Source organism: Macaca nemestrina, chromosome 3 (genome assembly GCF_043159975.1).
Source record: "Macaca nemestrina isolate mMacNem1 chromosome 3, mMacNem.hap1, whole genome shotgun sequence".
Taxonomy (NCBI): domain Eukaryota; kingdom Metazoa; phylum Chordata; class Mammalia; order Primates; family Cercopithecidae; genus Macaca; species Macaca nemestrina.
In genome coordinates, this window is record NC_092127.1 from 41,672,309 (window position 1) to 41,699,301 (window position 26,993).

Sequence of the window (26,993 nt, forward strand, 5' to 3'; positions counted from 1 at the left end):
TGGTATCTTGGATTATAATTTCTTTTTTTTTTTTTTTTTTTTTTTTTGAGACGGAGTCTCGCTCTGTCGCCCAGGCTGGAGTGCAGTGGCCAGATCTCAGCTCACTGAAAGCCACCTCCTGGGTTCACGCCATTCTCCTACCTCAGCCTCCCGAGTAGCTGGGACTACAGGCGCCCGCCACCTCGCCCAGCTAGTTTTTTGTATTTTTTAGTAGAGACGGGGTTTCACCGTGTTAGCCAGGATGGTCTTGATCTCCTGACCTCATGAACCCCCCGTCTCGGCCTCCCAAAGTGCTGGGATTACAGGCTTGAGCCACCGCGCCCAGCCCTTGGATTATAATTTCTAATACCCCAACATTAAAATCCCACACATAGACAAACTTCCATTTCCCTTTGGACATCAGGGAGGGTACTACAAAAGAGTTAGGCTTTTGTGGTGATGGCACAGGATGAATTTAAACCGAAGCTAATTTTTTTTAAATGAGTTGCACAATGTATGCATTCACAGGGGACCATTTTATTAAATATGTTTAGTATAATATAATTTGTGTACATTATGGGCTTGGGTAGAAAATGCTGAAGATGGAAGAGAGAGCTCACAAGAGCAGTTATTTCCCTCTACTGGTCTTGCTTTCATGGTCCTCCCAGCTACTATAAAATGCACCTGATCTGCACCCATCAAGGCTCGGCCCTTAGGCCTAATCCTCAGTCCCCATTAAATATTAACTGCTCCAGGCAATCCTGCAGAGGCAGCAATGTTCTATAAAGATAGCACTGACTTGGCCTTGAGTTTATAGGTGATGGTCCTAAACTGCTATGGAAGCAAATGTGACACATATAGAGGTTCATAACCCCAGCCCCCAACAGCTTATAGCTGATTAAAGCTTCATGTTTCCTCAGTCCCAGGCCCTAGAAACAGCAAGCAAGAACTCCAGCAACAGCAAGGACCTTGCTCTCAAAAAACATCTTAGATGGTTTTTTTTTTTTTTTTTTTTTTTTTGAGATAGAGTTTCACTCTTGTTGCCCAGGCTGGAGTGCAATGATGCGATCTCGGCTCACCGCAACCTCCGCCTCCCAGGTTCAAGCAATTTTCCTGCCTCAGCCTCCCGTGTAGCTGGGATTACAGGCATGCACCATCACACCCGGTTAATTTTGTATTTTTAGTAGAGATGGGGTTTCTCCACGTTGAGTCTGGTCTCAAACTCCTGACCTCAGGTGATCCGCCCACCTCGGCCTCCCAAAGTACTGGGATTATAGGCGTGAGCCACCGTGCCCAGTCAGATGGATTTCAATTCTCCTAAAAATGAAGCACAGGAGAAATTCCAGGCTCTGATTAAGCTAGCTCCCCAGACTGTAATCTTGAAAACTGATTGTACAAAGTAATTCTTATTGACTCCTGACCCAGCTTACAATGAAGGGTTAAGAGAGAAAATCTTACAAATGGAGCTCTAGAACAACGGAATCCAGACAAGCAGGACTTGGAGATGGTGGTGATGGCCGGAAGAAGAAATTGTTTATGATGGGTACTGCGGGGGACACCTGGCGGACCCTGTGCAGAAGATTCTGATGAGGAAGAGTTTTCTGCATGAGTGCTGCGCGCTAACCAGCTGCACCACTGGAACTCCAAAGAGTTTTCTGAGCTCTTTCTTTCGTAAGTGTGTTCCCAGGGAGGGTGGGGGAGATGGCTGAGCAAGAGATGAACCGTATCTCCACAGGGCAGTTCTTCTCCCTGTCCTGAGTCTATTTATAAAGTCTAGAAGACTCTACAATTGCTCTTTCAGTGAAGCCACTTTTTCCACAGTGCTTCACCACAAAAACGTTTAGCTAATTGGAGAAATTCAGCTCCAACAGAAGGGCCAATTTTCAGGCAAATGGACCAAAACCCACTGGTAGACCACTGCTATGATTTCCTTTTAATTTATTTTCTTTCTGGGATCCAGTCCACTTTGGAACAAAGACCACGTCATCCCCTGTGCCCAGCGAGCTCAACTCCATCCAGTTCTTTTCTATGAAAGAGCCCAAGTGCCGCGAGGGGGCTGGCCTCCAGCCTTCCCCGGCCCCTCCCTGTGTCTTTCATTCATCATGAGCAATGACTCCCCCCAAAATTAAGAGAATCTCAAATGGAACACCAGCACAGAGTCCAGAGTAAACCTGAACATTGACCTGGCAGACGGCTGCCCTCAGGGCTCAGCTAGACGCACCAAACTGTCATCAGTTCTGAAGCAGAACAGGATCACCTTCACAGCAAGTCAGATGCCAGCAGCTCCCTGGCTGCAGGAGGCTGGACCCAGGCCCTCAGTCCTCCCTGGGCTGTGTGCCCTGACGGCCGGGCAAGGCATGACATGGCAGAAGCAGCAAAGGAGAGTCTGGGACCGGTTTATTCCCTGACTCACTCCTACCAAGAGAAACCTGTCAATGAGAAGCAACTTTGGGGAACTGGAGACCAGGGGTTTAATGTTACTTCTGAAAGATGCCTGAAATGTTTTTACAAGCAGATACAGCAGATCATTTACACTGCCTCTAATCCTTTTCCCAAGCAGACTGACACAGCACAAATTGTCATTCAACATATTAAATCACATTCTATTAAGAGAGTTTTCTCTTCCTTCCTGCCAAACAGTGGCAATCTGAACCCTCAAGTGAAAATAATATTGGTAGAAGGGAATGTTGACACAGGCTGATCAAAGGAGAAGATACCTCACCCTACTTTCCAAGTGTACAGAGTTCCTTCCTCCTTCACTGTTCAGGAATGAGTTTACCTACTTGAGAGAATCACTGAATTTGAGGGACAATAAATTATCAGGTACATAAACATTAAATACTCACAACCATTTCTGAAACTTTAGTTCACCAAAAATCAAATTAGCATTTTTTAACTAGTGTGAAAATAATAAAACTTAAAAAACATTCTATGTTCAACTTTTAGAATGAATACATATATATATGAAAAAACGCATATACATTTTTCATATATATTTATATATCTATATTTATACATCTAAAATATGTGAGAGAGACTGTGTGTGTGTGTGTGTGTGTGTGTGTGCGTGCGTGTGTATTTTTTTTAAGAGACAGGGTCTCCCTATGTTGCCCAGCCTGATCTCGGACTTCTAGGTTCAAGTGATTCTCATGTCTTGACTTCTCAAAGTATTGGGATTACAAATGTGAGTCACCACCCATGGCGGGGAATAAAGATTTTAAATCCCACGAAACTAACTTAAAATTGAGAATTAAAGTCAGATACACTCATTATTTTTCCCTATCATTTCTTCTGAGTGAAGAATCTCTCACACAATCTCTCCCCTCAGGTGTTACCCTTTAACAGGCATCTACAAACAGACAAATCACCTCTGGATAAAAAGGGTGTTCCAGCGAGTGAACAAAAATGGTACCAAAGGATTTATGAACAGACTCTAAGACACTCACTGGAAAATGAACTACCGCCGATTAGAGAGAAAATGACTTCCTCGCAGCATCGTCAGATTAATTCCCACAAGGTACTTGCCAAACCCCTCCTCTCCTGATTCTTTTCTCCTTTCTCACAGCTGTCTGCAGCCATCAATTTTGCATTTCACCATCATATACTGGTTTTATAACTTGGTTTAAGGTGTCCATTTCCCTTGTACATTTTGTCAGGGTGGAGACCATGTCTTGGTCTTGGGAAGCCTTAGAGAACACAAAGCATTGCCAGGCAATCCAGGAGTCATCAGGAAGTATGGCAGACTCACTGCCACAAGAAAAGCATGAGCATGGAGAGCCACTGCCTCTAGAAATTGAGAAGGGAAAAAAATCTGAAGACCCCAACATATTATCACAAAACCTGCACACAGTTTTGGATTCTCATCCTCTCCCGTTTTGAGACACAAGCACCTCTAATCTACTTTATTCACCCAACTAGCATTTACTGAGCTTCTCCTTATGTACAAAGGCACACCACAGATGCTGAATTACACAGATAGAGAAGCAGTCCCTAACCCAAAGATGCCCAGAGTATAATGCAGAAGACAGGCAAAGACAAACAAGGTGGTGTTTGCTGTAATATGGTTACGTCAAGAAGCTTTGAGACCCAGAAAAAGGAGTTTTCAAAGTTACCAGTGTCAGGAGCGAAAGACATGTGGGAGTGCAGCAACAGGAATAGGAAGAAATTATTGCCAGTTTCAAGGAAAAAGCCTCTGGTAAAGAAAATATCAAAACTGAAAGAACAGAAACAGGAGAGCATGTGGCCATTTTCAGAGCCACAGTAGTTGGATTTTGTTGGAGAACAGAGTCAAAGGCAGAAAGCAGGTGCATGAAGTAGGGTTAAGAACTTCGTATCTAATGTAAAGGCATACGAATTTACTCTGCAGACACTGGGAAGGTACTGCAGGGATTAAGCAGAGAAGTGATATGATCGGAGAATAGCTCCAAAATATATTCCGTTATGACAGTCATTAGAACTCAGTGAACAAAGGTGAAGGGTAAGAGAGAAACTTAAAATGAGCCTCGGGTTCATGGCTTGGGAACTGAGTATATGGTAGAATCATTAACTGAAATAGGGAATAAAAAAATAAGGAGCACATTGGATGAGGGAGATAATAAGACCAGTTGCAGGCATGTTGGGTTTGGGGTGTCAATAAAAAACCTAGGTGAGAGTAGCTAAGGGAGAGTTGGTTATACAACCCTAGAGCTCAGAAGAGAAGCCTGGGATAGTTTTACTGATCTGAAAGTCATGCACAGAGAGTTGAAGTCACAGCACTGGATGGATAGAACAAGGAAGAAGATGTGGAAAAGTAAAAGAACCTTGAGGAATCTTCCAGCCAAGAGAGCTGGCTGTTCTTTAAAGCAATATTGTTGTTGTTGTGTTGTTGTTTTAAATACAATGCAGTGTTCTTTTGCAAATATTTAGGATTCCTGCACAAACATCAATAATCATAAAAACGGAACACAATTGGCCAAGAGGACATGTCGTTGGTGATAGCTACTATATTCCCCTTAGTCTGATTTTTTTATGAGCCTGAGCACGTGGACAAGTGCTTTATTTTCACGATAGACTAAAATAATCTTCAAAGATTGGCAGAAAATTAGACCAAGAGGAGGAAACAAGAACTTGATAATTCTACCATTTCTAATAATTTAGAGGAGGTTTATATCTTATTTTAATCTATTGATAAGCTTTTACTTTAGGTAGTTTAACTTTTTTTGTTCTGATGATGACAAACTGTTCTCTTCATTCATTTTCTGGTCATTTCACTTGAATAGAACTGCTTTTGGATTGCTGGAAGGAATAAAGCTTCGGGCTTCCCTCCCATTTCATTCATTTCTTCTTTGTCTCCTCTCAAATATACTTCCTAACAGTTAAGTCAGAGATAGTTCCCCCCTGAAATCCCTTCCCTGCTGTTCTTCCACTTAGCTGAAGATTTTTTGGGCATGGTATAAAATCACAGACGGTTTCTGTTATTCCTCACAGATGGACCATCCCCACAGCAGCTAAGCTATCCCATGCTCCTCATTCTTAAACATCTGGCTTATGTATCAGCAGGAGTAAGGAAGAAAAAGAGAAGACAGAAAAGAGGAAAGAAAAATGCATAAAAAGAAAAGATCTAATATATTAGCTGAATTTAATTTAAGCAAACCTCACAGTCATGCATTTGGCTAGCTGGGGGACAGCTGAAACCTACTTTGGTACACAAATATTCTTCCTGTCAGGTCACAATAATCTTAGATACTTCTAATCATCAAGGAGTTAACAGGATCAAAAGAAAGTTTTGCTGAGAACAAAGTAACTGCACTTATAACACAGAAACACTTTTATTATAAAGTTCATTCAGAAAATGTTCAGCCAAGATGGAATATTAAGGAGAAACCTACCTCTCCCTCACACAAACACCAAATAACCACCCCCTAAATTTTTTTAATAAAAAAAAATATATAACTGCCCTGATAAACTTGTTACACATTTCTGTGGAACAGAAACAGAAAAGAAACATCCAGAGGGACCATTAATTAGCCAAAGGTTTATGGTTCCAAGACCAGCTGAAACCAACAGAACCACCTAGACATTTAAATCCTGCAGGGTTCTGGCCGGGCGCTGTGGCTCACGTCTGTAATCCCAGTACGTTGGGAGGCTGAGGCAGGTGGATCACCTGAGGTCAGGAGTTCGAGACCAGCCTAGCCAACATGGCAAAATCCAGTCTCTACTAAAAATACAAAAAACAGCCAGGTGTGGTGGTGCATGCCTATAATCCCAGCTACTCAGGTGGTTGAGACAGGAGAATCGCTTGAATCCAGGAGGTGGAGGTTGCAGTGAGCTGAGATCATGTGACTGCACTCCAGCCTGGGCAACAGAGCAGACTCTGTCTTTAAAAAAAAAAAAAAAAAAAAAAAAAAAGAACCTGTAGGGTTCCTAGTATCTATAATAACATACCAAGCATGGGGCAGAGGGGCTACAGCCAGGCTCTTCATGTGAAAATAGGGACTGGGAGAAGCCCTCCACCCTAGATGGAGGCCAAGAACCTACAAATAAGTTCCCCACTTGCCTGGGGGATGATTCGGCCTATCCTAAGGACAAGAACATTGTGCTGGCAATAATAGCACCTGGCTCTGAACCAGCACCTAGGTGACCCCAGTGGAGGCAATAATAGCCAGACAGCGAAAAGAAAGGGGAGAAGACGGATCCAACACGTCCTAACCATGCATAGACACAAAATATCCTCCTTCACCATGGACTTGTAAACTAGAACTGCTAAAAACAAAAAGAAAACTAAGACAGCAAACTCAATGAATAAGAAAACTCAGAGATTTAGAGATTTGTAATATAGAGAATAGAAGTGAAATTGCCAAAATCTAGATCACAGAAACAAATTGAGAGGAGGAAATATTTAAATAATAACCAAAGTTTTGAAATTAAAGAAACATCAAAGACCTCAATAGTAAAAGACTGAGAGTGCCAAACAGAGGAGTAACGAAAATCCTGCACATAAGACATATTATTTTAACATTTAAGAATATCAAATACAAAGAAAAAAGCACTCATATGGAAAAAGCAGATCATATAAAAAGAAAAAGAATCAGACTGACATCAGACTTCTCAACAGCAATGTTAAGTGCAGAAGGAAATTGAAGTAGTATCTTAGGCTGGGTGCGGTGGCTCACACCTGTAATCCCAGCACTTTGGGAGGTAGAGGTGGGCAGATCACTGGAGATTCAGAATTCGAGATTAGCCTGGCCAACATGGTGAAACCCCATCTCTACTAAAAATACAAAGAAAAAAACAATTAGCCAGGCATGGTGGTGGGTGCCTGTAATCCTAGCTACTCAGTAGGCTGAGGCATGAGAATTGCTTGAACCCAGCAGGTGGAGGTTGCAGTGAGCTGAGAACACACCACTGCACTCTGGTCGAGGCTACACAGTGAGATTCTATCTCAAAAAAAAAAAAAAAGGAAAAGAAAAGAAAAAAGAAGAGAAGAGAAAAGAAAAGAAAAATTGAAGTAATATTCTTAAAGTATTAAAGAAAAAAAAATATGAGCAGAGAATTGTATATTCAAACTGCCTTCAACTGTGAGGGCATAACGAAACTATTATCAGATATAAAAATCCCCAAAGGATGGCCACACAAAGAACTATACTGACAACACTCTTAGAGAAATTCCTTGAGTATTTAAATAAAAGAAGCAGTATAAGATGTTCAGCTAACTTGATAATGTCCATTGTTGTCTTTTAAAAAATCTAAGACAAAAGAAAAGGAAAAGAACATAACCAAAATAATCCAGAACTGAAACTCTGGAAAATATCAACACAGTGGGGGTGGGGAGATCAGAGGGAGTTGATAGCCCATTAAATTATTTGTCTTATTGGAAGTGGGGAGAGAAATACAGTAACAGAGAAATAACACTAAGTTTCAAAACAAAGGCACCACTTTAGAAACAAACAAAAAAACTATCATTTTAAAAAGCAGAAGAACATTTGCTTTTTTGAAGAGAAAGCAGAAAACGGCAATTGTATCAAAATTCATTAAGTGAAAAAATGACAGAAATCCTAATATGACAGTAATTGCAATATATATAAATGGCCTAAACTCACCAATTAAAACACAGTGACACTCCAAATGTATTTTTTAAACCCAACAGTATGTTGACTACAAGAAACATGCTTCAGACAAAAAGGCCAAAAAAGGTTAAACTAAAAGATCAAAAGATGAATATATTAAGCCAATATGAACCAAAAGGAAATGATCTTAATAAACCACACAAGAATCATTTTATAATAATAAAGGAAAGAAATAGTTAAATGAGAAGATAAGCACCTGATAATACAGCCTCAAGTAAAAAAATGACACAAGTACAAAGAAAAAGAGAAAAATCAACAATTGTAGCTGCAGTTTTTAAAACTCCTCTCAGACACTGCTATCAAGTTGACCAAAAAGAAAGATATATCTGTAATCAATAATGCAAAGCTCATGTTTTATACACATGCATACAACTCACAATAATTAGAAGATGCACATTATTTTCAAGAACACATGGAATATTTTTGTAGGAAGGCTATAAAGTCTTATCAAATTCCAATGGATAAACAGTATATAAATTCTCTTCTCAGACCAATATTGCAAAATAATCCATATATTGGTAAACCAAACATGATTAAGAAGAAAATCATAATGAAAATATTTAGAACTCAATGATAATAAAAAAACATTTCATATAAAAATTTGTGAAACATGCTGAAAAATGTCAAAATGGAGATTTATGGCTTTAAAATATTTGTTAGGAAACAAGAAAGGTTCTAAACATTTTATGCCATAAAAAGACAATTTTCCTAAATACTGGTAGTCAAAGAACAGTCATGACTGTTTAAATATTGAAATTACAATCAATGTGAAGTTGACTATGTAACTAAAATTTACTGAAATATATTTGATTTTTTAATTTCAGTACATTTACTCAACAGGAATTAATCGTATACTATAATACACACAACTTCATAATAGTGAAAAACTATTATTAAACTATTATTTTTATTATTTATTTAATGTAAGACTTTGAGAGAAAAAAATCTCCAGATCACAGTGAAAATTGATGAGAAAATGTGATCTGACATATAAAAGCTCACTCTAAATACAGAGAAATAAATCTGAAGGCTAAACACCATCTATTGTACTTAAGAGTGGCTTCAACCAAAATGAAATGAACACTTTCTCTAGCAGGGCGTGAGCACAACTGCTCCAATTGACGTCCACCTCATGCCCCTATCCCCTTGTGCCTGAATTCATCTTCCTGTCACCCTGCATTTTCTATCTTTTAAATAGGGCCACCCAATAAAAATCAATAATCTCTTGCTTTGAGTATTTCAATGGCTTCTCTGCCCAAATGATGTGTCTGCTCTAATGATGTTGTACCCAAGGAAGACTAAAGTAACCACAATGTGGCTTAATGTCTGTATTGGAAGAGGGTTCAGGAGCTGGGGGAGGAGAAAGCATACCCTCAAGAATCAACACCTCTGGGTAAAAGTCACAGTGGTAGACTAACAGCTCTGAGAAGAAAATCTACAGGAAGAGCCTGAAATGGAGGGGATTATAAAATGCTGCAGTAGGATGAGAGTTTTGTTTGGCTAATTTGTATAAGCCTGTTTAAAACATAATCTTTGAACTAAGCATGAGATAGTCATGTCCTAATTTCTACCATATGGCAAATACTATGACAATAAAATCTCCTAACCATTGCAGTCTTTCCTCCTAATGTTACCCAGGACATTCAGGGCACTGAAAAGGAGAGCAGTGTCTAGTATCAGAAACAGAACTGCCAAACTCATTTCGTATATATTCTAGCATAATTTCTACTCTGCTAAAATAAAGTCTGGGTTGCTATATCATGTCAAAAAGTAGTACCTAATGCTACACTGAATAGTGAGAACGGAAATAAACTAAAACTTATATTTTCCTACCCCAGTTCAAATGCTTTTGGAATTGACGGAGATTGAAGGATATAGCTGACATCCATTCCATTCCTTTTTTTTTTTTTTTTTTTTTTTTTTGAGACAGAGTCTCGCCCTGTCACCAGGCTGGAGTGCAGTGGCGCAATCTTGGCTCACTGCAACCTCTGCCTCCTGGGTTCAAGCGATTCTCATGCCTCAGCATCGCAAGTAGCTGGGATTACAGGCACATACCACCACACCCAGCTAATTTTTGTATTTTTAGTAGAGATGGAGTTTCACCATGTTGGCCAGGATGGTCTCAATCTCCTGACCTCATGATCCGCCTGCCTCGGCCTCCCAAAGTGCTGGGATTACAGGTGTGAGCCGCCACCATGCCCGGTCAACATCCATTTTTTAATGATCTAGTACCTGGAAAGAGTAGAGTGCACCATACTGTTTCCTCAAATGTGGTAAATACAGGTCAAAGTATACTACTTACTCCCTACAAAAGGAAACATCTCAGACTGTCATATTGGATCAGAACAATGACCCATCTTGTATGGCACTCTGTTTTAACAAGGACATCCAAAGATGCTCTAGTTGTCCACAGCCTCTTCCTTTCTACCCAAGTCTGAGAAGTGCACCATAACACCCACTTGCTTTGAAACAGGCAGCAGTTTGTCACGGACCGTGAAACATTCAAGACCTCCAATTCTGAGTAAAGGAGCATGACTTCCAGAAAAACTTATGATTTATTACTGCCCCAAAGGCAGGATTACAGTTTCGTCCAAAATTTTGATTTTGCATTTTGTCACTAGCACTCTAATAATTATTAGCTTTCAGAAACTGGGTGACTAGGTCTCATTACGTATTGTTAGACTGAGGGAAACTGAAAAAGATCATGACGAAAGAACACAGAAAAATCACCTATCTCACCCAGCTGGATTATCTAAGACTGTTTTTTTCCAAGTAGCTCATTCCTGAGTTTTTGAAGAAAACTGAACAGCCTTGTTTCTTCACAGCTTACCCAGATGCTTGGCTGGACCAAAATGTCATCGTGTTCCAAGACCTCATCTAGCTAGAAGTTGTAATCTATACATAGAATGACCAGGGCACGCAGAGCAGTCTGAGGAGCATGGCTGAGAAAGGTCAAAGTCAGGTCCAAACTCCAATCAACACCTAACCAGCCAAAGAAAACCTGACACTCCCTCTCCAACCTTCCCTATGATAGTCAACTTGTATTAGTCCATTCTCACGCTGCTAATAAAGACATACCCGAGACGGGGTAATTTATAAAAGAAAAAGGTTTAATTGACTCATAGCTCAGTATGGCTGGGGAAGCCTCAGGAATCTTACAATCACGGCAGAAGGGGAGGCAAACATGTCCTTCTACACATGATGGCAGGAAGGAGAAGTGCCAAGCAAAAGGCAAAAGCCCCCTTATAAAACCATCAGATCTTGAGAGAAGCCACTCACTATCACAAGAACAGCAGGGAGGTAACTGCTCCCACGATTCAATTACCTCCCACGGGGTCCTTCCCACGACATGTGGGGATTATAGGAACTACAATCTAAGATGAGATCTGGGTAGGGACACACCAAATCGTATCACAACTTCAACTGAAATGGCTAAGGAATTGAGCAAGATAACTTTCTTCGAGAAGCACTATCAACAGAGGCACCAAACAGATAAGATCTACAGAAAGAAACAGTCCAAAGCAAGATAAAAATTAAAGTTAGATATTTTTCAGCCCAGATATTTATTCTCATCCTCCACAAAACCTAGGCAGGGAATTATATCATATTATCTCATATATTAGTTTTCCTTAACTGGAAAAGTAAACACACACACACACCACACACACACACACACATACACACACACACAGGCAGTTCCTTTATTAAACAAATTAGAATAGTAAAGATAGGTTATGGAATACTAAGTTTGACATTAAAATGAAACCTTTTAAAAACTGTGAATGTAGGGATATCTTTCTTTAAAAAGAGAATCAACTCTACCCTACCATCCAAAGGAAATTCTTCTTTACTGTCCATACAGTAGTAGGTATTGCGTGATTACTCTAGAAAAAAAGTCCAGATTCTTTCATCAGAAAATCTTCCTTAAGTCTTACATTAGGGGAAAAAAGGGAGAAAGACTAAGACATTAACCCTGCCAACTGCCCATTAAGGAAAGCAGCTACCTGTGTTTCTCACCACGGGCAGGTGCACTGAGATGCAGGTTATAACTGCCGCAAGGTAGAGAGCTTCCTAAAGTCCCCCTTAGCCCAATTCTCAGTTACACTGCAAGCTCAAGTAATGCCATCCAGGGTAAGGGGCAGAACAACCTCACTCCTCCCATTTTCCCTCTGAAACAAGGCAAGCCAAAATGGGAACTATAATGAAGTCAAATAATGTACAGATGAATGACAGTCAGTTGCTAGATAATAATTCACTTGGCTAATATAATGTATCTGAAATTCTCTCTAGAAAAAGAAAAATGTGACTTCTCAAGAAAATAGCTTCCTACTTTCAATCCCAAAAGCACAGAAACAAAACGACATACAGATCTGCATTCCCCCCCAAAATGAAAAGGCAACTCCTGAACTATAAATTAAAATGTCACATTAAGGCATGAAAAGATGTAATGAAATTGCCATAAACTTAAGAAGTAGATTTTATTTTCTGTTGCCCAAAGATTTAAAGAAATTAAGCATAATGCTTGCCCCAGAAAGCTACTATGACAGCTAAAATATGCCAAAAGTGCATGCCAGGAAAAGCAGATGAGAGAATCGGCTGTTAAAACCAATCACATGACAAAAAATAAAGACGGCATTATAAAGTTATAGCAACAGCTAATAGGCATCAGGTTACAACTCCAGGAAACACCTCTACCTCTTGCAAAGGTCAATGGAAATCTGCAGCAATTCAATTATAAAGCAAGTAAGACCAGTTCAGTTGCAATGTCAATAGAAGTCAAAGCAAATTGCTTTACTCTATAAAGCAAAGAACATTTTTATGTCATAATCACAGTCCTGGGGCATTGTTTAAAGACTAAAATTTTTGCCTATATAAACAAAAAATGTAACAGCCATGTGTTATTATTCTTGGGAACCCAAAACTACTCAGATACTTAAACTATCTTCCATAAACTTTGAGGAAGCTGCCACTTTGACAGCTCAGGAAATTTAGAGCACTGTGCTCAGAGCACAACTTCAGTCCAGCTGAGACACTGAGGGCTGCCAGATTCCTTGCTTTTCACCTCTCCTCCCCTGTTCTTCTCACCTAAGAAGGAAAGTTCATTATTATTAATTGCCAGATGGAGGCCGGGGTAGTGGCTCACACCTGTAATCCCAGCACTTTGGGAGGCCAAGGTGGGTGGACCACCTGAGATCAGGAGCTCGAGACCAGCCTGACCAACAGGGTGAAACCCCATCTCTACTAAAAATACAAAAAAACAAATTAGACGGGCGTGGTGGCAGGGGTCTGTAATCCCAGCTACTCGGGAAGCTGAGGCAGAAGAATCGCTTGAACCTGGGACGCAGAGATTGCAGTGAGCCAAGATCGTGCCATTGCACCCCAGCCTGGGCAACAAGAGCGAAACGGTCTCAAAAAAATAAATAAGTAATTGCCAGAGGGAGATGATAGTTACCAATAAACTTAGGTATAATGTTGGACAAAAATAACCAGAAATGAAAGACTAAATTACATTTTATTTGAAAGTATACCAAACATGAAAGCATATCTGAAGCTCTTCTGCTTCAGATATCAGGCTCTCAAGAAAATATAAGCTAAAATTATTCAATATTCACTACATATTGGCTGGTTTACATCCATTAACTCAGTTGTTCCAGGCAAAAACCATGTCAAAGTTTTATTGTCCAAACTTGTAAGGCTTAGAGGGGGATTTGCTGAGATCATAAACAACATCAAGAGGAGGGCAGAAATTTAAACCCAGGTTTAAATCCAAAGTTAACCACAAGTGAGTCAACCATTCAATAAAACTCTTTGCTGCCTAAGTATTTCTGGTAATAGGGATCCCCAAAACGCCAGGACAACGCGACCATGAGAAAGAAGCCTGGGCAAAAGGTGAAAGACACGTGAAGTCTAACAGGAAAACACTAAGCAGTGAGAGACAGTCATTCTCAGTTAGTGCCAGTGAGGTCTCTCCAGGCCAGCTCACGCTAAAGGGACTCCATTCCCTTTCTTTCTAGACTCTGCTTCTCAATCCTTCCATTTCAAAATTTTACATGTACACCCAACACACCAGTATGAAACACAGCTTGCTTCAGAGTTAAGCTGAAACATTTGTAAACTAAACACATATAAATGTATGCGGTATGTATGTATTTATATGTATGTGTTACAAGTAATACACTATAGACAAGGTATGAAATACAAATATGTATAAAGAAAATCACCAACTCTTACCACCTAAGGATAACCATTGTTATAACTGATTATTTTTCCAGATGTACTTGTATGCTTACAGTATATTTAAATATATAGTTTTTCCTTTAAAAGTGAGAATATTTTTGAAAACTCCATTTTAAAACTTGCTTTTTTCATTCAAAAGCATACTGTACACTATTTCTATGGATACATCTTTATCATCCCAGGATGGAAAGAGGCCTATGTGTGATGAGTAAGACATCTGCATCATCTGACTGTGTTTGGCTGGGCTGTAGAATACAAAGTCCTCTTATAAGTATATCCATACAGTAGAATGCATAGAATACTATACAGCAGTGAAGAAAGGAGAAAGCTCTCTTTGTACTGACATAAAAAGCAACACAAGATATACTATAAAATTTAAAAAAATAAAAAAGGTACGAAACCGACTCTTCAGTGCAGAAGAGAGTAAATAAGAATTCATATTCCTATTTGCTTATTGCGGTGGTTAATATTGAGTGTTAACTTGATTGGACTGAAGGATGCAAAGTATTGTTCCTGGGTGTGTCAGTGAGGGTGTTGCCAAAGGAGATTAACACCTAATCAGCTGCCAGAGCGGCTGGAATAAAGCAGGCAGAAGAAGGTGGAAAGACAAGACTTGCTGAGTGTTTCAGCCTTCATTCTCCCATGCTGGATGTTTCCTGAGCTCGAACATGAGAGTCCAAGTTCTTCAGCTTTTGGACTCCTGGACTTACGCCAGTGGGCTTTCGAGTCTTTGGTCACAGACTGAAGGCTGCACTGTCAGCTTCCCTACTTTTGAGGTTCTGGGACTCGGACAGGCTTCCCTGCTCTTCAGCTTGCTTGCAGATGGCCTATTGTGGGACTTCACCTTGTGATCATGTGAGTCAATACTCCTTAATAAACTCCCCTTCAATATATACATCTATCTTACTCATTCTGTCTCTGTACAGAACCCTAATACAATTGTATATAAGCATAAAGAATTCTAGAAGGATAGGAAACTATAGGTTGAACCATATAAAAATGATGATATTCAATCATGTTTGGCATATACCAACAGCAGTTTCACAAGGCACAAACTTGCTAATAACTGATCATCAATCCAATGTACATCTCAACTCTAGAAGGATTTCAGAAACTACAAGTTGAACTACACGAAATTCTCAATGATTACATTTGGCCTATAATATGGGGGGGGGAGCATTTGAAATTGCTGATATTAGATAATTTTTGACCTAAAAGATGGCAATTTTATGTGCTTCAACCCATGAACATCAATGGTAAAAGATGTGGCTTGCAGATGCAGGCACTGAGTCAATGGGATGGAACAGATCTTTCCATTTTGTATCTTTTTATACTTTTTGAATTTTCAAACGTGGGAATATATTATTAATTTAATTATTTTTAATAAAGAAAGAAGGGGAGAGAAGTGGGAGGAGAAAACAGAAAAGTAACAGCAAAATCTCATATATTCAGGCAGCATCAAATTCCAAAATGTGTTCACTTTCTAAATTTCTAATAGCCTGTTAAAGTATCAGGTACCTGAGATATCCTCACTACAACCAATCTATGACCAGATGTTTGTTCATTTAGATAAGTGGTGGCAGAAATTACAATAACATGCTTTTGCAGTACTTAATATCACTGAAATAAAATGCGTCACTTCCCTCCCCCGTCTCTCATAAAAAACAGGCCTGGACTTCACTCCAGGAGGGTCCATGCTTGTTACAGTGTTTTAGGTCCCATATTTAAAACTATAGTCTTCTCTGGCTCTTCCTTCTTTATCTCCTGGATCAAGACCACAGCTCTGACTCCCTTAAACACTAACCATTTTTTTTTTAAATGGAAAAACTAAGAATCATTCTTAAAATTAAAAAATAAACAGCATTGTTAGAAATGCACACAGTAGGCCAGGTGCGGTGGCTCACGTCTGTAATTCCGGCACTTTGGAAGGCCAAGGCGGGCGGATCAAGAGGTCAGAAGATCGAGACCATCCTGGCTAACATGGTGAAACCCCGTCTCTACTAAAAACTAAAAAAAAAATAGCTGGGCTTGGTGGCGGGTGCCTGTAGTCCCAGCTACTTGGGAGGCTGAGACAGGAGAATGGTGTGAACCCGGGAGGCGGAGCTTGCAGTGAGCAGAGATTGCGCCACGGCACTCCAGCCTGGGCGACAGAGTGAGACTCCATCGAAAAGAACGGGAGAGGGAGAGGGAGGGGGAGGGGCTGGGGGGAGGGGGAAAGGTAGAGGGAGAGGGAGGAAAGGAAAGGAAAAGGAAAAGGAAAAGGAAAAGGAAAAGGAAAAGGAAAAGGAAAAGGAAAAGGAAAAGACACGCACAGAGTATCCCTGAAAGACTCACAAGACAAATGGCAATGTCTGTTGGCTCCAGGGAAGAGAAGTTCACAGTTGCCTTTATGTTCAGCACTCTAGAACACTTAAGAACCCCAGATCCTGGAATCAGACTGCCTGGGTTCCATCCTAGCTTTGTCACAGATGTGGGTGAGTTATTGGCCTTCTCTATGCCTCAGTTTCCTGAACTATAAAATAGAGATAATAATACTACCCATAGGATTGTTCTGGATATTATCTAAGTTTAGTAACTATTGCCAATAACAGTACTTGGTATATAACATGCTAATATGTAACTGTTCAAAGTTATTACTCTCTGAATTTTGTATCATGCTCCTGCATGCACTACTAAAGATTTTAAGAAAAACAGTATACCTTTTCAATAGCCAAGATAATAAACAGAAACTTAATCACTATTTCTCTTTAAAGAGAAAACTAAAACCCATTACCATAATCACATTTCATGCTCAAAAACTTGTGCTGCTGATTTTAAAAACTATTAGTAGACCCAAAATGCCAGTCTCAAAATTCATTTTTTTGTTGTTGTTGTTGCAGATGGGGTCTTGATCTGTCACCTAGGCCGGAGTGCAGTGGTGTCATCACGGCTCACTGCGGCCTCAACCTCCCAGGCCCGAGTGATCCTCCCATAGTGCTGGGATTATAGGAGTGAGCCACTAAGCCTGGCCCCAAATTTCATTTTCATAGGCTTAAAGGGTTCCCCCCCCCCAATCTAAAGGTGACCCTGTAGCCCTTCTTAATACAGCTTAGGAAGGCACAGAGAACGGTAGAATAAGCATGCAGAGAGAACCAGGTTGCAAAGACACAACCCAGACCTAAGAAAAGCCAACTGCAGACAACTCATGATAAATACAAGGAGTGTTCTCTGGCATTGCCTCAGTCTTGCATCATTTCTTTTTCCTCAACAGTTGGTAAGAAATCAGTAAGTAAAAATTAACTGGCCACAGGTTGGCTTTGTTCTATTAATTGTACACAACACTCTTAGATCATGGTCATTTTAATCATGGGCCATAGAGTTTTCAGAGCCACAGAAGTTACTTGAAATTGGTCACACAGAGAAACACCTTCTCCCTCAAGATTTCCGCTCATCTTCCTGGCTATCAAAGAAAACATTTTAAATCAGTCACTCTTGACAGCCTTAAAATTCCATTTCATTCAGGATAAACAATACTTTGGTTGGTTTGAAAAGATGTTTCTTAGACAGCCCAGCTACCTCCTACGCCACAAGAGTTTCAAAGGGGGCTATAAAGAGAGTGACAGCTGCTTGAATTCAGAACTAGAAATTAAAATAAAAGCTATTAGAAGTGAAGAAAAAACCCACTCCACAGGGAGACAAGCTTTAAAGAATTTTTCTCTCTTCTATAAATCTGAGTTACCTGCCATGAACTTATTTTCACCACAGAAGCAGCTATGTATTTTTTTAAAGGCATTAAATAAGCTTTTTTTTTTCCTCCTCCAGAGAAAGGGGGAAATGTTCATCCCACACAGAAGCACAGTTAAGATTACACAGGAAGCAATAGAAGTTGCCTTTCACTTTGTCACTAGCATTGTGGTGGGGGGGGGGTGCTGAGCCTCACAGGAGGTTTCTGGGGAGACACCAACGCAGGGGAGGCATCCCACATAATTTCCAGGCACGCCACAACTCAATTACAGCCCTGAATCTTCTGGCTGCCTTTTCCAACCCATTGATCTCATCATTGTAAAAGTGAGTTAAGAAATAATCTGTCTACATATACTGTCACACATTCAAGCCTGGTCTTAAACTTCACAACACAGTAATTCCATGTCAAGGAATCCTAACACTGCTGTGAGGCGATGGCAAGGGGCTTCCAGGCTTGGGAAGTTATTACCCAGAGCCCACCCATGAAATACCATGCCAAAAAAAAATTGGTAAGAATGGAGAAAAGACAGACTGCCAATCTTAAGACAAAGATCTGCTTGTTCAGTTACCTGGATTGATTATAATTCTGCATCGAGCTGATGCATATTTACAAGGAAACATCAATAGCTACAGAATGTTGACAAAAATCCATGCCAACAATGGTTTTCCAGTGGTACTTCTCACACCTCCACATAGTTTGTGTCCTGCTAACATCGTGGGAAAGCCAGAGTAGTTACAATTCACTTGTGAAAACATATTCTCATAAAGGGGCATTCTACAGACGCTCTCTTGGGAACTGAGGTTACAGGGTGCGCCGCTGCCGTGAATGTGAACTACGCATCCTTGGCTTCTAATGAAGGGTCTGCCTAGAGTGAGTGGCCTCCCACCCCTCAAAATACGAGCCTACGGATGAACGTGGATATATGCACCTGTGAGGAAAAACTGGAGAAAAATGAGCTCTACTTTGCTCATGGTTATAAGACTGTTCTTTTTCTAAGTAGATGGAACATTTTAGTAACTATTTACTATTTCTCTCTTTCCACTGACTTTCCATATACACTATTTCCACATATACTTTTTATACCAAGACATTCTACACCATTTTTTACTAAACCTATTTTCCAAAGCAGTTACATATGAGAATACATATTGAACACACTAACAAAATGGCATGTTTCCTTCCTTTTGATGGAAAGATGGTCTATTTTTAAGCTGCAAGGAAAAAACTGAAGACAAAAACAAAAACATAAACACAATGACAGATTTACCTATGAGCTTAATCTGTGGCGAATAATGTCCACTTTATCTGCCTTGATCTCCGCATCTAGTCAGTTCAGAAGTCCCTGATTTGCTTTAACATCTCTCCCAGATATCCATTTTATTTTTGCTTCCTAGTGCTAATTCAAGCCCACTTCAACCTCAGCCTAAATTACTTCATCAGCCTTTTACCATGGCTGCCTTTCAGATTCCTACTGGCAGATTAAGACAGATTAAGTTTCTTAAATATTATTTTCCAAATGTTACAACTCTTCTCCCTTGCTGAAAAATATGCAGTAGTTCCTCTTATCATTTTAAACCTAAAGCAACTTTCCCTGGCTTTAAGAGTACTACCCTGCAGCAGCAGCTATAGTTCGAGTGCTTACTATGTGCCAGACATTAGGCTAAACACATTAACAACTGAACCTTCTCAACCATCCTCAGTGGTAGATACTATTATCACCCTGATTTTGTAGCTAATAAAATAGATTTAGAGAGGGTAAGCAATTTGTCCATGAGTACAGAGTCAGGATACATATTCCCCAGCCCAGGCTCCAATGCACCCCTCTGTCCCCTAGGCTGTCTCTCCTGGGTCTAAGTCTTCCACATTAGGTCCACCTATCATTCACAACCGCCAACGCTGTCCCCTTCTAATCAGGGAGTCTCACACCTGGCTCCGGCTCTCTGCTCCTGCCATGCCTCAGTCACACTACTCCCCTTACCTGAAACCCTTTCCCACACAACTGCCAAAACAGCTCATTTTAAGGAAACCAGAGAGCCTCCCCTACAGACTTCCCTTCCTCAGAGCTAGCACTGGGTACTCATTGCCACATTGTTTCTTATTTCACTGCAGTGACAAATGGAATGGGAATAGAAAATCAGCTCCTTGAGAAGAAAAACTGTATGTGGCAGGATGTGGAGCATACAAAAGCTCTTCAATAGATACGTGGCATAATTCTGATTTTCATATTTAGTATAATAAAAACCACTAATAAATGGTAGAGGCAAAAACAACTTCCAAATGGCTAACAGCATTCCATCCTTTAGAATTAAAAATCTACATTTAAAAAGACCACAAAATGGCCTGCTTTCTAATTTTCTATTCTCTGGCTCATGCCTCAAAATCGAACCAGACTCTTTGAACCTATCCTAAGACGGCTAATTTATATCGTCAGCATTGCTCTCGTTGACATGTGACATTTAAATTTTAGCTAATTATTCAAAGTTCTAATTTGATATTACTCAGGCTGAAAGGACATCTATATATGACTTATTTGTCCTACTCTGATTTTTAGAGACTCATCTAGATCAAGATATGTTCCTACTTAGGACACAAGGAAATGATCACGTGTCATTGTTTATCCATCTCTGCCCCGCTCAACAGTATTTTCACTTTTTGCTGAGAAGGCTCTGTATCCTCATCATGGTATCTACCACGCTGTAGGACTACAATAACACATGCTCAACAAAATGTGCTGCAGTTAGCACATTCGTGATCCAAATGTGAAAGTGCCAACCCGACGATACCCAAGTAAGACCAACACTCAAATGTTATTAAATCTTGCCAATTGGCTTGCAAGATGATTTTGTTTTCAACTCACTATAAGTCATATTTTTTTAAGTTGCCTAAATAAGTAAGCTGCTATATCATGTTACAAAAGAAGACAGGCGAAGAATACTTAATTACACAAGAAGATACATATAAAACCTAGTTCTGTAAATGTCTAGTTCTGTTTAAAATTAGAGCTAGCATGAAGAAAGAGATTCAGATGGTAATCCTCTTCTCCCTGACTCCCCAAACCTTCGCTTAAAATTTCTTCTGCCTTGAATGAAAAATAACAAAGATCACTTTGATCTCATATAGCCTCCTGAACTTTCCTTGTATTTGGGGGAATTACAATAAACACAACAGCCCCTCTTTATGTCAGAGATTGTAAGGACATGCACTTGGAGTGGGGGCAGGAGAAAACAAACACATAACCTATATTTAACATTTTTAGAGTCATCTCACTAGTTCTAAAGAAATTAAAACATGGGATATAACTTGAAAATGAAATGAAAGCAAACCTTTGATTTCTAATCTTTTTAGCACTTAGCAGCCTACCTCATATTTTGCTTTTTCATAACTGACTTAGCCAAATCTACTCAGCTTTGATGTTCATGAGATTAAATGTTATATGAAAACTGAGCAATATGGCTTCAACAAAATAATAAAAGATGAGAATCTCACAAAGATTTAACAGCTGCTCTAATTTAAGAAAACTAGCCAGATATTATATCCATTTTAGTTCATATTAATCATCAATAAAGAACCTTAAGCAAGTAACTAGAATTTTAAAGTCTTTTGCAAATAAGTTTAATATCATTTAATCACATATTACAAAGAAAAATAATGAGCATACACAGTACGGCTAAATGCGCCAATGCCAATGGAAGTCTTTACTAAAGTAAAAGACACTCGGTTTATTTAGTTAAACTGGTCATCTCTCAATTGGGAGTGGGGGTGAGGCTGAATGAACATAACAGAAAACATGTCTCCCAGCAGAGGATCTCCCCTCCGGCTTCATGCTGGGTTTTCCACATCCAGGCCCATTCTACCGTGACACATGCTAACAGGCTTGCTGACTCTTCACTGATGCTTTTTTGATCTGCCTGATGTTGAACTGAAACCAATTTCGAGTGTGTTCCAAGACTGGCTGTTTGGGACATCACACAGTTTCATACTCTACTCAGTGTAGAAGAAGAAATAACACACCACAAACCACTTCACTCAAATACCAAATCTCTGACCAAATCATAGGGCTGAAGAACATCTCCAGTCATCCAATCCAGTTCCTCGAATCTTGGCAGATAGTCTACCTAACTTATAAGTAAAAACTATTCGTCCTGGATTTAATTAAGTCAAATTTAACTTATACTACAATGAGTCAAGGGGCGGGGGCAGGGAAGAGAGAAGCATATTTGTATACACATTTTCTATCTGTCCCATATAAACTAGAACATTTGGAAAAATAATCAACCAAAGTTGTCTATAATAACGCATATTTTAACCCAAACTAGATTAACATAGGAAGTCACTTCACTATTAACAATAAGAAAAAAATACAAAAAAAATTAAACTTTTTGAAACCTTCAAGTCGTTTTGACAATTACATGATTCAAGCTACTTTAAAAAAGATTAAGTCCTAATGACAAGAATACATCTTCTTTTGGAAGTAGAGTTTTCAATATGCTAAGTGACATTCAATAACATGAATAGTTGTTTTTAGTATTCTTTCCCTATATGCTTCCTTTCCAATAAATGTATTCACTTTCCCTTTTTTAGAACATGTAAAATATAAAAGCCTATGACAAAATATAGACCCTATTCTGTTCTCTCTGAAATAACTATTTTTTCACACAACTAAATCTTAACTACAAAAAACTGAGGGCAAGGGAGAATAAGTTTTAAGTTGCTTTATCTTATTATATAACCTCTAAGACAAGATAAAATCACACTATGCCCAAACTTGAATTTTCCTGATTCTGAAAACTTAAAAAAAAAATCCCAATGTTGCAACCAAGGATGAGTATAAAGCTATAAAATACTTCATGAAATACAAAATGTAGAACAAAACATCATATAATGAACATAAAAATCAGACTAAAGAAGTTGAGTATCTGACAATCTTTACCCTTAAAAACCAAGCAATTTTAACGAATTATTTTATCACCTACAAGTTAGGAAGGCTATGACTGCACACTAGCTTGAGTGTTCCCATAAGAGATGTGCTAAATACCACTACAGAAGCTTCTTACCATTAATAATCACTTAGCAATCCAATGATCAAAAGGTTAATCCACTAAATAAATTTGATTGGATATTATGACCCCATTGCTAAGAACATCAAAATAGTAGATGTGATCCTAAGACCAAAATGTCCTTCCTTAGTCATCTACCTCATGAAATAGAGTCAATTCCATTTTGCTCAAGGGCCAAGGATCCATTTGAGGTATTCTGTGTCTTCCTGATTTCTTTTTCCTTTCCTACTTTCCAACATTTGCTTATTTCACTATTTATTAACACTTCCATCAGAGGACAAGTAAGATGTATGAGAAGGTGCAATTCAAACCAGTCACTTTTACTCCTATTAACAACCCTGCTGAGAAAGAATGAACGTGAGAAAGAGACAGAAGAAAAAAGTTAGCTAGGATCAGAAGTTGAAATGAGTGTCTAAAAGGAAGTATTGAAATTATAGCTTAATTGTAATGATTCATGTCCTTCCTCTGGAAATTATCCGATTGTAAAACTAATATTTGTATCATATGTACCTTTGTCTTAAGCAATATAAAAGAATCCCACATTTTAGCCCCCCTGTGTCATTACAGGAGGCATTCTGAGTCTTCCTCGAGATACCTCTAAGTCAGGCAAGCTGAAGACAGTTGTCACTGCTTGCATGGATTTCTGGATATTAACCACCTGGCCATGTGTGCAGGCAGCTGCCTATGATGAAGGCATTGTATTTGTCCCCATCCTCATGGGACATCGTCACTCTGCTAATCTCACACTTCCCAACTAAGGTAACCTGGGTAGCTCGAGGATAATAAATGAAAGATTCTTTTCTTAAAAAAAGAGGACAAGAAGAAGAATGAAGACTACTTTCAAATTCAGCAAATGTTCTCAATAAGAGGAAGGCCTCATAAGACGAGTCACAGCTTCAGGCTGCGTACTGAAAATGCAGGTTTGGATAGCAGAATCATCTTATTCTCCACACCAATAACCACATGATTACAAATCAGCAATGGGAGGCCTGTGCACAGCTCCCAGTCTTGTTTTGTATGGATCAGTGTTGAAAACTCAGATTCTAGGCTCTGTAAAAACTGGGCAATCTGGCAACACTGAAACAACAGAGCCATATGGCAATGATTACCTAGAACAGGGTGGCTCAGATAGGACGTGAGAACTTCCACTGGCCAGAGTTCCACTGCAGCCCAGTTCCCACAGGCCTGGCCCAGGTAGGCAGGTCAACTTGCCACCCCTGCCGTAAGATGAAGCATTCTGCCTGATGAGCAAGTCAGAAAAATGGGACAAGTAAGGCACACAAGCCGTAAACCCTGGTGTGATGGTGAACTGTGCCTTTAATCTAGATGCATTTAACATGAGACTCCATCCGCTCCTCTCATAAAAGATCTGCTTTAATTTTAGTTCCCCTTCCATTTGTCTCAGGGTTATGTAACCTCACAGGAGGTCACACAAGTCTCCCGAAAAAGAAATTTAAGCTGCCTTTTAAAAATAAAAAAAGAACCATGCATAACAAAGACAAACACAAAACCGAAACTTGAGTTTTCCCCCTTACAAAAAAGCTTCACCCTCCCTGTAAATCTCAAAATTATAATCTTAAGGGAAGAAGAAATGAAAACACAGACAACAGAAAACCGTGGCCTGCCCTGAGGACATCTGATATGTCATACTCTCAACATGCTATCAAGCAAAAAATATCATTAACATCTTACCATCTTCCAGCTCCAGACAAAGATTGTAGACGGCCACGGGCCTCTTGGTTCTCTGGCCTTGTCTCTTTGACTGCCTTGGTGGCGCATTTGGGGGTGATGCTGACAGGCAGGTCGGCTCAGGGAATGTGGTATCGGGCGGCATCCGAAAAATCTGCCATCAAAGCATAAAGGACAGGAATTATTTACCATGAACAGAAACCTGTCTGTTACTCCAGTGAACGAGCACCACAACATTTGATCTGGAGTTCATTCAAGACCGGCTAGAGCCCAAAATTCATTCCTTCAAATGAAGGGAAGAAGTCATAGCCTTTTATTTTTTTAACAGAAGATTCCAAAATAAAATATCTGATTAAATTTAAGTCAAAACGACATCAGATTGTTATGTATCAGATAATTCATTCCAAAACTAAACAAGTAAAACTATCGTTAGCAGATATAGACAGTACCACAGCCCTTCATCTCCAAAGGAAGCAGCCAGGATAAAACATTAAAAATAAGTATTTCATTAAATTTTACAGAAGGTTATATTTACACCAAAACGTTGGCCTCAATTTTTTCCAAACTACGTAAACAGAAACATATGACTGCAAATACTTTTTACACATTTAAAAATAGCCTATGCTTATGAAATTACCTTTCTAGCTTCCCATTTACATTTTTCATAAAATGTTTTCTAGATTTTATCAATTCATTTAATACCCTCTAACCCCTTTTTTATTTCCCCTTTCATTTATGAAACCTAGAATATTAGCACCTTGATTTATCTACAATGTCATTCACAGATCAGTAATAATAACATTAATTAAAATGTGCTGCTCCTTTGCTTAGCAAATTTTGAGAAAAGCAATTTGTGCCACAAAGGAAAGCATATCATGCAGAGGTGATTGATAATAGACCCTCCATAGCTGCAAGATCCCAGTTTAGAGGCTTCCTTCCAGCAATGCTGCAGGCCCTTCATCCTTCAATAAAGTCACAAAGTAAAATACATTAGAGATATCAACGTAATAGAAGCTGCATCTCTAAAGGGCTGACGTTCCTCAGGTGGAAGCAGAAAACAGGAAGAAAGTCAGTTAGCTTTAAACAAAACATGAATATAAAACCCACAAATACCTAATGTATGCAGGGCTTAAATCCTAGAGGGCAGGTTGATGGATGCAGCAAACCACCATGGCACATGTATACCTATGTAACAAACCTGCACGTTCTGCACATGTATCCCAGAACCTGCACATTCTGCACATGTATAATTTAAAAACAAAAAGCACTGTGAGAATGTCTCACTGTTTTATGTTTTTTATATTAAAAGAAAAAGTGGGACACAAGCTTCCACACAAGTGAGGTGTATCACTTACATATACGTATCACTGAACAACTAACAACGATGTTGCAGTTTTAATTGCACAGTCTAAAAGTTCGCACCTTAAAACTATTACATACCAATAAAAATAAGCTATTTCAAAGAGAACATTTACTTTATAGTCCCATACTGCCCCCTCATGTGTAAACGAAATTTTTAAAAAATTATTTAAGTTACTGTAGACAAATATGTGCTAGTGAAAATTTAATTTATTGCTCCAACTGGTAACCTGCTAACAGCATGTTTCCACAAAATCTGTGTTCCAATAGGCCACTCTGGCCAACACTGAACTACTTATCTGCCTGAAAAACCCTCTGCGGCCTGGACTATCATCCACAGCTGCATTTACTGCCATGTGTCATTGTTCAGATGTAAGAAGGCTGTGGGGTGGTGGGAACAGGAGAGCAGTTAAGTTGAGAAGTCCCATAACAGTGAAGGAGAGAAGAAAAGCCAGGAAACAAGACTCCACTGAAAAAAAAAAAATGGCACCTGTGACATTTAAAACAGCTCCCCAGCTTACCTAACATGTTTGATGTTTACAAACATGGCAGATGCCTCTAGGATGTCACCAGAATAGAAAACAAAGCCATACACACAGCCAGTATATCCAAAGCAAAAATTAGCAAAGAAAAAGTTATATCCCAACAACTGACGATGGATAGATGATAACCTTCCAAACAGAAACGGTGCAAATGCTGAAAACTGTCCCACCTCTTTCCTCCAGTTTGAAGTGAGGGTGTTGGGGAAAGGGTGTGGAGGGGTGAGGTGTGGAGGCGACCCCAAACTGCGGAGCCAGACTACCAAGCAAAACGAGACCCTGCAGAGGACTGATCTCAGTCCTT

At 39.5% G+C, this 26,993-nt stretch overlaps 1 protein-coding gene across 7 annotated transcripts in view; it reads right to left on the reverse strand.

Annotated features, from left to right (window-relative positions):
- The window catches only part of LOC105463455 (Rho GTPase activating protein 10), a 351,270-nt gene that overhangs the window by 26,871 nt on the left and 297,406 nt on the right, over nt 1-26,993 (reverse strand). For all 7 annotated transcript variants that reach the window (XM_071092951.1, XM_071092950.1, XM_071092949.1 and 4 more), the window contains one exon: nt 24,795-24,945. In XM_071092951.1, the coding sequence (XP_070949052.1) occupies nt 24,795-24,945 (151 nt within the window). The remainder of the gene's footprint in view (nt 1-24,794; nt 24,946-26,993) is intronic.